General features: G+C 29.6%; 3 protein-coding genes across 5 annotated transcripts; 2 read left to right on the top strand and 1 right to left on the bottom strand.

The window, feature by feature from the left end:
• Window positions 1–42: 42 nt before the first annotated feature.
• LOC145933972 (uncharacterized) lies at window positions 43–3,359 on the bottom strand. Of its 3 annotated transcripts, none has more exons than XM_083034072.1 (7): window positions 3,034–3,359; window positions 2,634–2,863; window positions 2,399–2,559; window positions 2,124–2,314; window positions 1,752–2,025; window positions 1,186–1,447; window positions 43–1,069 (listed from the first exon to the last, which is right to left on the bottom strand). In XM_083034072.1, exons 2-6 carry the CDS (start codon window positions 2,837–2,839, stop codon window positions 1,200–1,202), a joined length of 1,080 nt encoding a protein of 359 aa, XP_082890198.1. In that variant the 5' UTR covers window positions 2,840–2,863; window positions 3,034–3,359; the 3' UTR covers window positions 43–1,069; window positions 1,186–1,199. The 3 variants fall into 3 exon arrangements, with proteins under 3 accessions (XP_082890198.1, XP_082890197.1, XP_082890196.1); XM_083034071.1 differs by having other exon boundaries at window positions 43–1,107; XM_083034070.1 differs by having other exon boundaries at window positions 43–1,081; window positions 3,034–3,356.
• Window positions 3,360–4,961: 1,602 nt separating this feature from the next.
• On the top strand, window positions 4,962–10,559 carry LOC145933666 (acyl-CoA-binding domain-containing protein 5-B). The gene is made up of 6 exons (XM_083033629.1): window positions 4,962–5,526; window positions 7,885–8,078; window positions 8,159–8,321; window positions 8,731–8,879; window positions 8,961–9,308; window positions 9,495–10,559. The coding sequence occupies exons 1-6, from the start codon at window positions 5,466–5,468 to the stop codon at window positions 9,636–9,638; spliced, it is 1,059 nt and encodes a 352-aa protein (XP_082889755.1). The 5' UTR covers window positions 4,962–5,465; the 3' UTR covers window positions 9,639–10,559.
• A 641-nt stretch (window positions 10,560–11,200) lies between these two features.
• Window positions 11,201–15,661, top strand: LOC145934576 (prostatic acid phosphatase). Its single transcript, XM_083035148.1, has 7 exons — window positions 11,201–11,683; window positions 12,091–12,186; window positions 12,577–12,999; window positions 13,116–13,239; window positions 13,368–13,579; window positions 13,692–13,860; window positions 14,039–15,661. Exons 1-7 carry the CDS (start codon window positions 11,585–11,587, stop codon window positions 14,173–14,175), a joined length of 1,260 nt encoding a protein of 419 aa, XP_082891274.1. The 5' UTR covers window positions 11,201–11,584; the 3' UTR covers window positions 14,176–15,661.
• Window positions 15,662–15,718: the final 57 nt, after the last annotated feature.

The raw sequence follows: 15,718 nt of genomic DNA on the forward strand, positions 1-15,718 counted from the left end.
GCGCGCCGAATTCCGACCGCGTTCCGTCCAAGTATTCTTACATCCATGGATAAAACGCTTTCGTAGCATTAAATGGAACGCGTGTTGAGAATACGTGAATAAATGGAAAAATTTTAATAGGAAATAGTAGACTTGCAGCCAGTTTATTTTTGTATATGTATTATGCAATTTTGTATATGTAATGTACAATATATGTAATATACATGGTTGTTTTTGTCGATTTGTACTAATAAATTGTATAATCTCGAATATAATCATAAAAAAAAGATATACTTAGTTAATTTTTATAAAATTAACTATATATTCCTGAATTCTGTGAAATAATTTTATATCTATAACTATGATAATATATTTCATATACATATTCCTCTATATATATGCATGTATCAAAAGTAACAAAAAAAAAAAAAACAAAATTGTTTAATTATTGTGGAGATAAACTTTCTCTAGCAAATGATATACTGAAGATCCGAATGCAGATATTGTCCAAATGTATATGATATACAAAAGTTTATAAATTATTTATAAAACTTATGAATGTTTTCTTAGAAAATTAAATCTTGTATAAAATATAAAGCATTACATTTGTAAATTTTTACCCACACGTCGAGACAACTGAGTTAAATCTTAATTTTACATTACAATAATAATATTGTTTCTTTGTTTTTTCATCTTTTAACGAAAGTTAGAACTTGTTAATCTTTCAGGAATTGTTCTATAAAAAGAGTTTAAGAGCAGATGAGAGAAAAAATGAGAGCTAGTAACATAGAGCAGTTTTATATAATCGGCTATTTTAATTTCCAATGTAAAATTGGAACTTGCTCACTTGATGGAAGATAATTTGTTTTTTACCAAAATCAAAATTCTTATAACGAAAAATACTTTCTGTATATCACATTTATATTACTTTTATGATTTTTGATATCAAAGTATCAATGAGAGTCTTTTCTTCAGCTGAAAAATTAACCTAAAGTGTGTTTTTTATCATTGTGACTATGTCAATATATGTCAATATATCCATAGTACTCATATTTTTGTAAAATCTTGTAACTGTACTTAGTTTTTGCACCTGTTAATAAAACTGTAATATAAAACGAATTTTACTCGCTTTTACAAATGTTTATATATATTGTCGATAAAATTTATTTTGTCATTCTGTCTATCAAAATTAGAAAGAATATTTACCTGTTCAATGTGAATTATTCGTAATCTTTGTGAAACCTATCATCATGATCCCAGCCCTTGTTATTCTTTTGCCTTGGTGTTATTTTTAATGAATTAAATTTTGTGTTGACATTATCTCCTTTTCTTGATGTATCTAGTGCACCTGATCCACGTATCGCTCTTGGAATATTAGGATTTTTTGAATAACTGCCTTCAGACATATTATTTTTTATTTCTTCTCTAATAATTCGTTGATTATTATCAATTTCTTGCAATTCGTTATCTGAAATATTAAAGAATTTTTTGATATATTTATTTTTTTTCATCGATATATTATTCAAATAAAAGAAAAGAAAATTTTGTCACTTTTGCTATCATCTCATAAAAGTTATCATTTAAGTAAAAAAGTTAAATTAAAATACAATACTTTTTATTTACAAAAGACTTTTATTTACAAAAAAAATATAAAATTTATTATTAATATAATTGTCGTTCAAGGAATAACTTGTTGCCATGCATGAAAATTACAATGATAAAAATATTATATTCACACATACATTACTTAATATTAAATAAAGTATCATTACCATTTTCAATTTTTGTTTCTGCAACTACTCTTAATTCATTCTGAGAAAATGGATGTTCAAAGGAGAGGGTCTTGATGTTTGAGAGATAAAAGTGTTTTAGTTGTGCATCCTTGATTTCATAATTGTTATTGACTAACTCTATCATTAATAATAACATTGTACGATTCTGAGAACTGTAACTGTTTTCTTTCACCAACATTTGTCTAATTATTATCATTAAGCTCTCTAATTGATTCGGACATACTGCAGAAAGATCTTTACCCGATCTAAGAATCTAAAAATAAGATCTCTTGGGTTATAATATCAATTTGATAAATGAGCAAGAATTCATTGTTTTATTGTATATATATGTGTATACATCTAAAATCTCACCTGTATCATGATGAAATAAATATTTTCTTTGGCATTGTCTTGCAATAAATCTTCTAAATATTGAATTAATGGTTCAGCCAATATATTCAATCTATTTCCATCACTTAGTCTCATGCGATAGTAAATTTCTGCATGAAGTAAGACTATATTCGCAAATGTCTTTTTTTCTTCTATTTTAGTTTTTTTCCTAGCTAAGAAAACAATATATAGAGATATATAATAGCTATACAACCTTAAATAAGAAATTAAAAAAAAACTTTCCATCAAATACTTACACATATAATTATCTTGTAAGAAACGTAAGAAGCGGCTTCGTATAATTTCCTTATTATTATCTTCTATCATTGCAACCTTATAATCGCTGAATATCACTGCTATTTTTATAGTAAGTGAGTCATAAAGTATAGCTTGCTTCCAAAGATTATCGCATGTATCCCTGAAATTTGCAATTTTGTGTTAGAAAATGATAAAATAATGGCTTCTGAGGAACCAAAGGAGAATCTGTAATACTTTAAATTGTCTTTGTTGATTGTGCTGATTAGCATGTCTATAATTTCCTGAATCAGTCGTGGCGAGATGTTTTCACGTGTGTCATAACTAGTTACTTTATCTATTATATCTTTAACAGTATTGCTATAAGCTGTATCTCCTGGTCTACGTAGAGTCTGTTCTTTATTTAGCATAGACCATCCTCGTCCACGTCCAAACGAAGTCATCTCTAAGAATCTCGACAATTAAACCTGTGACATAACAAACACACACCATACAGAACATATGTTTATATAAAAATATGTATTATATATATAAAAAATATATACAGTTTTGATGGTGGTTGAAAGAAAAGTGTGAAAGGTAGTGCTTGATATAAAATATTTAAAATATATTTCACAAAGAGATGAGATAGACTTACACCGTATATAGATGTAATCTACTTTATCACTTCTTTCTTCTTTTGCTTATTTTGGATTTTCAAATTATACATCTGTTTGTACAAGTTTATCGGCACAAACCAGCATGAACCATACATTACACACGCACATACACACTTGTATCTTGCGGCTGTGGACTGTGGACCAAAAACAAAGTGTACAAAGTGCAGATAAAACGAACAACAGGATCATAAAGATTACTTCCTTGAATTGTTTTATGTTCATAAATGAGATATATATCGTTCAAATTTCAAAAAAAAAAAAAGGAAAGAGAAAGAAAGTGGAGAGAAAACACGTCTAAATATAAAAACGCATATTTTACACAGCAGAATTCTTGCACAGCATATGCCTGGCGATTTCAAGAACATACTAGGGATCCTATAAGGAGGGATGCGCCAAACAGACTGCTGACTGCGGATTGGTGCTTTCAATTTGTGGGATACTTCCGCTTCGCTTTGCCCGCGCGCAATACATGACGGTAGTGTATATTTTAGGAGTGCTACGACATATAAACAATTTTTTGGAGAATATATACGATTTAATAATAGTAAGTATGCTATATTGAAATGGAAATTAAAAATAATAATCCTGCTAAATATATTTTAATAAAAAAAATGTTCATTAAGTTAAAAAACTATCTACATTATAATCTAACCTCAAACTGAGTTATATATCGAAATTTTTATACAATATTATTCTCATATTTCATATTTAAACTCAATATATTTAATAGTATATACATTATATATTATGAAATGGTTTTTAAGAATTTTTTTACACTATAAAATTTCGTAAATAAAATTAATTAATATACATTTATTATAATTATAATTTTTTATATTAAATCAATATAAAAAAATTATACATTAAATGTCTAATATATAATTCATTAATTACTAACTAATTCGATTAAATTCTGGTATTTTAAATATTTTACATGATTTCTTTATTTATCTATTTGTTTATGCATATTACCGTAATTTATTTTGTATATATTACTGTAATTCATTTAAATTATACGCGCGCTTTACTTTCGCTCAATTTCCGGTCCCACTGGTGGTGTCATGGCGGCCAGTTTGGCGCATCCCTCCTTATAGGATCCCTAGGTTGCGTTCGGAAACGTCACTGAGTGCATTCCCTCTCTTTCTATATCATTTCTCTCTCAGTGATATAGAAAGAGAGGGAATGCACTCGGGTGACGTTTCCGAACGCAGCCCTAGAACATACCAAGTTCCGCCATGTTTAATAACGTGTGTAATATAAAAATTTTTTCAATCCCATTTATAATAAAATAATTACGTAATAATAATATTTTATAAATAATAGTTGCGAAATCTTATCAATTCAAAAGACAAGTTTATGTCTAGACTAATAACTTGCAAGTATATAAAATCTGATTTTATAGTAATTAAAAACTTTATGTCACACAAGTAAAATATAGCCAAAACATGAGCGACACACATATATATATTTCTCTGGTATGTACACTGTCTTTTCAATTCAGCGATTTAAATCTCGTTTCGCAAAATATTGCTTATATATATTGCATAATTGTGGAAAACCAGTAAGCTGTTAAACCAGTTTACGCAGTAGTACAAAAAATCGTAAAAGCTATTATATATTATTATAGCTGTAAAAATTAATAACGGGAAAGAGATCGGTAATATATATGTGTGTGGACACACTTTATTACAAATCTAATAAATAAAATATATACTCAATGCCACGTAACAATTTATCGCTTTAATAAAATTATTGTGATCTCGATGCATGTATTAGAATTTTTTAATTCCAATTAATGCATATATATAGATTAGAATAACTTAACCTTGCAGACTTGGCGTAATTGAAAAGTTAACCTATTATTTATAAATTTGTTACATTTCGCAGGCAGATCTGCCGGAGAACTCCAAGTCGCGCATGCGCGCGAGTGTCGCTCGCGGACGATTATCGCCAATCATCAATCGGTCTGCGTCTTCGGTAATGATCTATCAATCATCGTCAGTATGGCCAGTCATCGTCCCGCGTCATTATCGTCGCCGTTGCGTGATCCAAATGATCGGCGGTGAACGAGAGCGAGTCCGGCAGTAGTCTTTCCCCAGTTCGGAGCAAGAGTCGAGTCGAGGTTCTATTCGATTCTTGACGGTGAGGACGAGTCATCGCCGCGGCAGGGCAGCAGCAACAATCGCCGATCAGTCGTCGGACGAGACGAGTGCGTCCCCGGATTCCAGGCGGTCCGTCTCGCAGTGTTTTTTTATTTTTTACTGCGAGGAGAGGATACCGCCTTTCGACGCGTATTCATCTTATCGAGAGGGTATAATAAAGTGATACCGCCTATCTCGAGCAAGAGGAGCGAGTAGAAGGAAGAAGAAAAATATTGCAGCTCTCTGTCGTTCAACGTCGAGGAGGAAATATGTCGACGGAGGAAAAGTTCAACGCCGCCGTAAACGTCATCAGGAATCTGCCGAAAAATGGTAATCCTTCGCGAATTATCAGTCATTATCTCGAGAAGAATATATATATATATATATATATATATATATATATATATATATATATAGATCTCTACAAACGAGTAATCTCCTAAACTTGTGTCTATATATGCCTAGCGTTCACTTTTGCCTATGTAAATGAACGACAAATGTCGCAGCGATATCGCGTTCTCGCTTCTTTTTGCTCTCCCCTCGCTTGTGTTGATTCCTTTTCCTTTCTCACTTCTCTCCCTTCGGGCGTACAGCACACTTTATTGCGCGCTGGTTAAAGTCCAGCCCAGGTTTGAATATCGTACCGTCGACACGACATTTTATATTACTTATCATTCATATTCATGATAATGCGCGAAGGTGACTAGTGGTACAAGGTCTTTCTTCCGCACACTTTCGTAGAGCGTCGAAAATTCACCTCGTCGAAATAAAAATTACATGAATTTCGATTCTCTCTCTCTCTCTCCCTTGGTCTAAAATACTCTAAAAACAAAGAATCGAATGACAAAGCGACGCTTTGTTCATTATTGTTACATAAAATACACGATATTAATAGTATACGCGTGTTTTGTAATATTTTTTCCGAATTTTTTTTCCAATTATCTTTTATTATTAATTAATATAGTAGAAGCGTTTCTCTATAGCTCGGAGAAAGATTTTGCATGTACCGTTGCCGCACGCTATCATGCAGAGAAATTCGAGATCGCGAATCACGCCAGTCAGAAGAAAGTGCAATTTCTCACTCGCGGCGTCGAAAGCAATATGAAAAATTCAATCTCCCGCAGTCTTTTCTTGCGATGCGCAACGTACCCGATACGGAAGAAAAACTTCCCGATCGCGAGCCTCCACCTCAGCCAGAACACAATTGCGAGAACTCCGATTTACTTCACATTAGAAACTCACTTTACATCACGATACGATTATACTTCGCCTTTGATAATTACGCGGAAACAATTTTACTTTGCTGTCATTATAAGGAAATCCGTCGATCTTTTTAATTTGCGCATACGTAATACGAAATTAACGTGAAATGTAAAAGTAGAGTATATCATAGATATATTTTTATAAATAATATATTTTTGTGCTATTTACTTTTTTATTTTATAAAGGAAAGAATCTATAGCTATATTTTTTATGAAAATAATTTTCTCTCTTTTTATTTTGGAAGTTACGTTCTATATTAGATTATTTTATATTACATTTTATATTAATTAGAAATGATTTTTGTGCAAATATATATAATTGTCAAAATCAAAATAATAATGTATTAAAATTACCATTGATTTTTTATCTCAATAAGAGAACATTTAATATTGCATACGCATTCTTACTATTACTTAAGTGCATATGCATTTTCTTTGCTGTTTGGCCTTGATGTTGAATATTGCATGTACTTTCCAGCCACTTCATATAACTCTCTAAGTTCTAAGTGACTGTATATACTCCCCACTTTACTTTCTAACAGTGCAAGACTAGCTGAAGCATGCTTGGTGGTTAAAACTAGAATGTTCCTCTTCACCGATCACAATAATTGACTTGTATCCTACCAGCAATTATGCAACTCTGTCAACAAATCCTTTAATTATGTTTGACTATTGTATTAGCAAGCATTCATTAAACAAAAACTTTGTATTCTATGTACAATTCTCTTAATACTCTTGTACTATGGACTCATATCGATGAACAAATACACAAAAAAGCATATAATATGCGATACAGTATAATAATATAAAGTATACAATGTATTTTTTGTAAAAATGATTCTAGAAACAGAGAGCATTTGAATTTTAATAGATATTTTCTGCCTGTAATGATACCTAAGATGGATAATGATTAGCTTTCATAACAATTATTCTAATAACTATCTTGTATTAATATTTATGAAATCATAAATGCTGTGTTAGAATTAGAAAAGGAAAATTATTTTCATTTTTATCACTAACTACTTAACACTTTACTCTATAATACTGTCCAACATTTATACGAGGAAAATTAATATAACAATTTATATTCTGCTACATCTTATTCAAAAAACACTCGACTCTGATTAGAGGTCAAGGATAGAAGATAAAAGGATCACACATTATATCTGTTACTCATATCAACCTGAAAAACATAAATCTTGATTAAAATATCTGTTCTTACAACACATATTTGAATAATGCGAGAGGTTTTGAAACATTTAAAACATCTTGCAATTTTCAAAATAATAAAAATATCTAATTTGACAATAATTAATATAATAATAACTTAAGAAAGATACGAATCTAGCACAAATATTTTACTTTTTTATTTTATTGTATCTGATACATAAAATAAATGTTGCTGATAAATAATATAATATTTTAGGAGCGTACCAACCTAGCAACGAGATTATGCTGCGTTTTTATTCATACTACAAACAAGCGATTGAGGGGCCCTGCCAACAAGCAAAACCTGCATTCTGGGAGGTAGTCAAGAAAGCGAAATGGGACGCGTGGATGCGTCTTGGTAATATGAGTCGTCTGGAAGCCATGAACAATTACGTGGAGGAATTGACGAGAGTAAATATGCATTTTGAATTCGATCCAATAAAATTAATGCAAGACAAAGAATATATTAAACAAAGAACATCACATTGCAGATTGTCGAAACTATGTCTTACACGGATAATGTGGCAACGTTCCTCGGCAGTTTGGACTCATTTTACGAAAGCGTACCGGCTGAAGATTTGGAATTACTCGTGGGACCAGTATTGGAGCGTATACGCTCTCAACCAGGATCACCACTATCTGGTTCGCCATTAGGTTTGTTTCTTCTTCTCTGCAATAATATATAAATTTTCATTACCTTGTCCGAATGTTAATAAACTTAGCAGCAATTTGTTGAGCAACAATACATTGCAATAAATAGAAGCTCATATCATTGTTAACAATCTTGTAGTTTGAATTAAGTAAAAGTAAGGGAATTAAAAGCTAATATATTGATAAACATGTTTACTAAAGATAAAGATTGGAGATATATCGTAGAGAAGATATCGTATTGAAAATATCAGATCTTTATTAAGTGATATAGACTATATTTCAATAAGAGTAACTACTGTATTATCAAAATTATCAATATGATAATAAATATTTGTTCCAAATTCTTTGACTTATATAATACCATCCAGAAATTTTCTTTTCTTTCTCTCTAAAGTTACCTTTGTTTAATCAGCATCCAGAGAAACGTCACCTCATAGAGTTTGCAGCACTTCTCGACACATAACGAGTAGTTTGGAAACCAGTCCGACCAGCAGTCGTACTGCAAGCCCGCTGCCACAAGACACTGATGGCGAGGAAGAAGAATTTATAGATACTGTTGAGGTACGACATTAAACATTATTCACATTACATTACGTTGTATTAATCACTGTTTTTCTTACAAATAATTTGATTTTATTGCAGTCAGCACCAGAGAGAAAAGATGCGTCTAAATCCACTGCTGCTCCTCAAAAGGTACAAATCGCGGCAAATAATAACGGCATTGATAATTCAAGTGCAGAGAATGTTATAAAAGAGAACACCGAATTGACTAATGGATACAGCAACGTTAATGGTCACGCGGAGCCGATACAGGAGAGTCAGCGAGAGAGAGGTAGACAGAGAACGAAAAAAGACGATGGTAAAGTCAATACCGAATTTTTGAATCAAATTGCGACAACCATGCAGCATTTGCAGAGAGATCTGGATCGAGTAACAGCTAGAGTACGAAGCTTAGAAGGACAAGCTTTGCAAGCGATGGCACCACAAATAGTACGTAACATCATTTCATAATCTGAAAAGAATATTTATAATTTCAGTAAAAATCAAGCAATATTATATGATCTCATTTAAGTGATCATTTTATTATTTTTGTCTTATTCTATTTTATTTAGTTTTTATTAAGAAATGCTGATATTATACTATATAATAAATGTTGATATTTTTCTTACTTTTTAGGAAAACACTGTTAGACGCACATACGCAAGATGGTGGCCTTTGCAGGAATGTTCGCCGCGCTTGTTCGCCTTACTAATTTTATGGCCATTCGTCGCTCATCTGTTAATCAATTTTACGCAGCGCTATCGCCAACGAAGACTGTGATGCTACGGCTGTTATTCCTATATGGCTGAAAACCTATTTCCATTATTCCAATTACTAATGTTCTGTTATAAACATACATACTTTTTAATTTTATATTTCTTATAGAGGTGAAGAGCGCTGTTCTAATGCAATCTACGATTACATTAGTAAACGTGAATTGTGATAAAACTTGACTAGATCAGTCTCTATATATTTTTGCATACGCGGCCTGTTTCGGAAGTTGCAGATTTTCTCTTACAGATGTAGATTGATTCTCTGCTGAATAATCGATTAATCCTCAGCAAAAGTTTTACTCAAAAGTCATTTTTATCTGTAATTATGCTAAATAAGAAATTAACATTCTATTAAAATAAAATTTAATGGCTGAATTTGCTGACATCACATATTTTTATAAAGTAATACAAAAAATATATTTCTTATTTTATATGTGTTATATATTTAAATTTGTATATTGTCGCTATTAAAAAAACATGCAGATAAGATATATAGAGATAACTTATTCTTACTCATTTATGTTAGTCTGCTTTTTAATGTTTATACTTTAGAAAGAAGTAGGCAATTTCCGCTGCATAAATAAAAAAAAATATAAACTTATAGTTCAATGGTTTCTAAGGTGAATTGTATGTATTATAAATAGTTGTATATTCATAAATTGTAATATATTCAAAGAAAGCAAATCCTTTTGTACATGTAAGCGTATATAGTTATAATAGTTATTAATATATGTATTTTTAATGTAATATGGATGTTTAAGAAAAATGGGGTTTTTTAAATGTATATCGGCGTTACAGGTACAATATTATTATTAATGAATAATACTTTTATGATCAAAGAACATTTATACGTATCAAATGATTGCGGTGGATATTATGTACATATGTGCAATATGAACAAATATACAAGTTTTTAATTATTATTTAATTATTATTAGCCAAATTTTGCATCCGCAATTATTTTCTTGAAAGAAAAATTATTCTACAGATAAACTCTTTGTTTTATTATTATTGTTGATATATAATGAGAACGTTTGAGTTTCTTTATCACATTTTTCCTTGGAGAGAGAAAGTAGAAAAAGGAGTATAGAAAGTGTAACTAAAGGATATCTTTTGTAAGTAGCAAGTCGTGTACATATATATAAAATACATCACGAGAAATTTTCTTATGTTTGAAGATATAGAAACGACATATATGTATAAAATACATGATTTAAATTTTTAAAAATAAATACGATGAATATATCTCTCTTCTCTCTCCCAAAGTAATTTTTCTCAATTTATATTCTTTTAAATAAAATTATATATATATTCCTATTTTTATATCTTATATATCCTTTTATATATAATAATTGATATAGATTGTATCGTCTAAAAATAATTATAAAAAATTAGGAAATTAAAAAAAAGTTTATATATTTAATTCATTTAGAGAATGTGTTAGTATGCTGGAAATGTTTATAGAATCATTTGAAATGTATTTTTAGTATGCATCTGTTTTTAAATTTAATCTCATTAGTGATGCATACACATTGATTCTACATAGGACATATATATGATACGAGTTCATTCAACAATGCAAGACAACAAAGGCGATAGTGCTTATGGTTCCTGCACATAGGTCGCAGTTGCAGCGTGTGGTGATGATTTTACGCATTTTGTACACAAAGGGCGTAAAACGTACGATGCATACTAGTTTATTGTACAAATGTGCGATAAATGTACCGGAGTTGCGCATGTGTGCGCACATGTGTGCTATATAAGCACGGCTGTCAGTGTCAGTGGCCGTCAGTTGGCTCATCGTAAGAAATGTATATATTCGCCATCACGTAAGCATATTTATAGTCGTTGTAGCGATTTTGGCAGAGATCCTGCTAAAGACCTCGCTGCTTCCGAACGAGAAACCCCATTTCTCCGCACGTGAGGCTGCTCGCGAATTCAATTCTCTCTACAATGAACATTGGAGTATCTCTCGTATTCGCGAGTATTTTTGCCGCCAGCTGTTCCAGCACGGATAATCTCGATTTCGGCACGATTGTTTTCGCAAGTATTGTAAGTTAAATTTTGCCGTGTGTTTTTCATTGTCAAGCTCGAAATATTTTTTTTTCTTTTTACATTCAAACGTTTATTGTCAGCTCGAAAATTTGATTATTACTATACTGCGTAATATTATTTTTGGTTTTTACAACTCGAAGATTGATTTTTATTCTGCAATATTATTTTATAATATTAATATTATGCGGATACACTTTGTGTGCAATGCTATTTTGCAACAATATTATTCTGCGATAGTATTATTCACTATCTGTGTTTGAAAGCTTATAAGCTTTAGCTTATTCTATAGTATACACATGAATATACTAAAATGAAACACTTTTTTTTATCTTTTCTCTTGACATTGAACGTAAATGAGTGATTCATACTTTATCTACTTAAAATATGCTTGTCCTTGCTTACAGTTGTACAGACATGGAGATAGAACTCCTATTGGACGTTACAAAAATGATCCTTATAATGAAACATCCTGGCCAGTTCCATATGGACAATTGACAAATGTAAGTAAGAATAAATTACAATCAACAATTATAAGCACAGATAATTACAATCAGCTTTATATATAGAAAAAACATTTTACAAATATTTTTTCTGATATTTAATCATAAACATATTTCTCTATGAAATATAATTCTCTAAGATTTGTTTTAGCACAGTTTTTCTAATCATTGACATTTTATAGAAAAGAGATAAAAAAAATAAAATTGTAGTAAATCAAGTTTAATAAAGATTAAATAGTAGTAAATAAAACTGTGTGCAAAAAAGAAATAATTGTAATATGTATGAAAGTATAAAAATTATATATTAAACAAATTTCAAAAATTATTCTTGTACATTTGAAGATATTTTACTTAATTTTTTTACTAATATCCAACATTTAAAAAATATAGATTGGGAAACATCAACACTTACTCCTTGGACGCTGGCTGAGGAAACGATATTCTCACCATTTAAGCGACATTTATACACCTTATGACATTTACATTCAGAGTACGGATGTAGATCGTACACTAATGTCGGCGGAAGCGAATCTGGCAGGACTTTATCCGCCAATAAAGAATGAGATTTGGGATGATATCAAATGGATGCCAATACCTGTGCACACCATTCCGAGCAAGGAAGATTACGTGTTGCACGCAACTAAATACTGTCCACGATATAATTATGAACTGGAAAAAGTCTTAACATCGCCTAAAATAGAAGACATAAATAAAGAGAATGCAGAGCTTTATGCCTATTTAACTGAGAATACTGGAGATAAAATATCTTCATTAAAAGAAGTTGAACACTTATATGATATTTTATACATTCAGGTATGTTGATATTTAATATGCTCAGTTGTAAGACTTTTCATATCATAACGACTGTAACTTATTTGACTGAGGATGTAATAAAATTTGATATATATGTATATTTATTTTTTTCTCAGAATTTATACAACAAAACTCTACCTCAATGGACAAAGTCGGTGTTTCCAGAGAAGATGAAACCTCTCACTATACTTAGTTTCATGATAGAAACCTATAACAAAGTACTTCAGAGATTAAAGTCAGGTATGAAATTACTAATTTATTTAAATCATTTATTATTATACTTACACTATTGTTTCAATATATATTATTTGTTATCTGTTTTTCTTAATTATATTGTATATTACTTAACTATGAAAATACATTGTTAGGTCCATTACTTGGAGAAATAATAAATCACATGATTAAAAAAGTACACAATACTTTAACACCTGACAGGAAGATATGGATGTACAGTGCTCATGATGAGACTATAGCAAATTTGTTAATGACTTTGAATTTATTTGAACCTCACTGTCCACCTTACACTGCTATGGTTCTCATAGAATTAAGGACAAACTCTAAAAATCAGTATTTTGTAACGGTATAAATTTTTCTTAATATTCATACAAAATTCGTCATTTAAATGAAATTATCAATAAGTATAAAAGTTGTAATTACCCTTGTATATCTTATATATTTTTCTTTATTCATAGGTTTCTTATAAAAATACTACTGCGGAACCAATACTTATGACGTTACCAGGCTGTATTACATTATGCCCTTTAGATGAATTTATTAACTTGACGAGAAACGTTGTACCTGAAGACTGGGAGAGAGAATGTTTAGTTGGTTGGGAGGACATAAATTCTAGCGACGTTATTGGTAATTATTAGACTTATCTATAGAATATTTACCTATGATTTGTTCTACACAGTACATATATCAACATCGACAATCTTATAACAGGATTCGAGATCATATACATATTACATATACTCTGTACAGTATTTATAATTTATATATCATCTCAGTTTTTGATTCTCTTTTTTGATTGTTTCAGTGATCCTAGCGTCGTCTATATTAATGCTAGTTTTATTGGTTCTATTAATAATAAGTTTTATATATCGGCGTCATAAAAAAGAACATAGACAGTATTATTTTCGTTTGGCATATAACGATTATAATGATGCCATATAACGAATATTGGATTTTAAAAATCTGGCAAAACATTTAAAAATATTAATCATTAATTATTAATGCCTGTAAAATTGGGCAAGATAAATCTTTTTGCGATCTCGAGAGGCGGGATAAACTACTATTAGATACATAAAACGATTTAAATTGCTAAATAACATTTTTATATCTATATTATACTTTTAAAGAAATCTTTTATCATGAACGATAAGATTTGATGACACTTTTATTGTACATTTACCGCGAGAAGCAACTATTGGTTTTTAAAATAAAACTACATTTTATTATTAAGTGAATTATTGTGATATATTATACTTGTTATATGACTAACATCGACTATTATTACTTATAAGCATTTTAAACCTTCGTTTATTTTCATGAAAGAATATTAATATTCGCGACACTTTGAGAATTTCGATTTACTCATTGTAAACTACTTTTTATATACTAATAATTTGAAAGAGCAAAATCGAAAAATCAAATCTGACCATCGAGATAATAATGATTTATACTACACTCTATTACTTAAGAGATATTAAATCCGAATAGATAAATGGATATATATCTCCAAATTTTAGAATTATTTTAAGACTTAAGAGACAAATAATCACTTTTATAAAGAGAAAATGCGTGTATTTGTAATGTCGCATTATATCACTGAACTTCAAATTTAATTGTATGAATATACAACAAACACTTAATGTAATTAATCCAACCAATATTGCAGATTACAATATGCAATAGACAAATTTTGCAGCAAAAATTTACGAGAAGATATAAGAACTTTTTTTTATTTCATAAAATGACTGTGTAATTATTGTTACTGCTAACTGTTACGATACATGTGATATTGCAATGATTGTCTAGTCATAGTGTATCGAGCTTGAATACTTACAAGTTTCCTCTGCATATAATAGCATTTTTGTGTGAAAAACTATATAATGTATAACACTGCCTATAAAGAAAATTTCGTTGCAGAAAATCAATGATTAAATAAAATAAATGTGGTAACAATGATCATTCAAATTAGGACGCAGTATATTTGTAAGAATACATCTTTTTTATTTTTATATATATAATATTAATTGAAATATTGCAAATACATGTTGCGATTTATGATATGTAGAACATGTTCCTGTTTTAAAATCGATCATCTTATAATAGATGCGACTAGAATTATTTTAGAATACTATATAAAAATAAAAGAAAAGATATATACGTATTTTTTATCTCATTATAAGTATTTTTGTCTGATACTTTATTACAATATATAAATAGCATGATGTAATATCGGTGATAAACTTATTATGCATTTGCTGTTATACTGAAAAGATTGCAAGTATTATTTATATCCTAAGTTAATATTCTTTTATATGCATAAAAATCAATAAAAATTCATTTAAAATAATATAAAATATTTACAATATTTTACATATTATATATAATTATAATTAATTAATTATGCATCAAAATTGATAAAACTATTGTATGTTTTATGTAGACAAAATTTTAATAGATATTTTGCAACAAACTTAACATTTTTATA

This window comes from Prenolepis imparis, unplaced genomic scaffold, assembly GCF_030444845.1.
Source record: "Prenolepis imparis isolate NDT839.2.m4 unplaced genomic scaffold, iyPreImpa1.0 SCAF_3, whole genome shotgun sequence".
Taxonomy (NCBI): domain Eukaryota; kingdom Metazoa; phylum Arthropoda; class Insecta; order Hymenoptera; family Formicidae; genus Prenolepis; species Prenolepis imparis.

Bases quoted from the DNA above. Each gene is read 5' to 3' on its own strand.
- LOC145933972 (XM_083034072.1), bottom strand. From the start codon at position 2,839: ATGACTTCGTTTGGACGTGGACGAGGATGGTCTATGCTAAATAAAGAA. The intron at 2,315-2,398 runs GTAAGTATTTGA...TTGTTTTCTTAG, and splicing joins CTTACAAGATAATTATATGT to CTAGGAAAAAAACTAAAATA. The intron at 1,448-1,751 runs GTAATGATACTT...TTAATATTTCAG, and splicing joins AGAAACAAAAATTGAAAATG to ATAACGAATTGCAAGAAATT.
- LOC145933666 (XM_083033629.1), top strand. From the start codon at position 5,466: ATGTCGACGGAGGAAAAGTTCAACGCCGCCGTAAACGTCATCAGGAAT. The intron at 8,322-8,730 runs GTTTGTTTCTTC...TTGTTTAATCAG, and splicing joins ACTATCTGGTTCGCCATTAG to CATCCAGAGAAACGTCACCT. The intron at 9,309-9,494 runs GTACGTAACATC...CTTACTTTTTAG, and splicing joins AAGCGATGGCACCACAAATA to GAAAACACTGTTAGACGCAC.
- LOC145934576 (XM_083035148.1), top strand. From the start codon at position 11,585: ATGAACATTGGAGTATCTCTCGTATTCGCGAGTATTTTTGCCGCCAGC. The intron at 13,000-13,115 runs GTATGTTGATAT...TTTTTTTCTCAG, and splicing joins ATGATATTTTATACATTCAG to AATTTATACAACAAAACTCT. The intron at 13,861-14,038 runs GTAATTATTAGA...TGATTGTTTCAG, and splicing joins AAATTCTAGCGACGTTATTG to TGATCCTAGCGTCGTCTATA.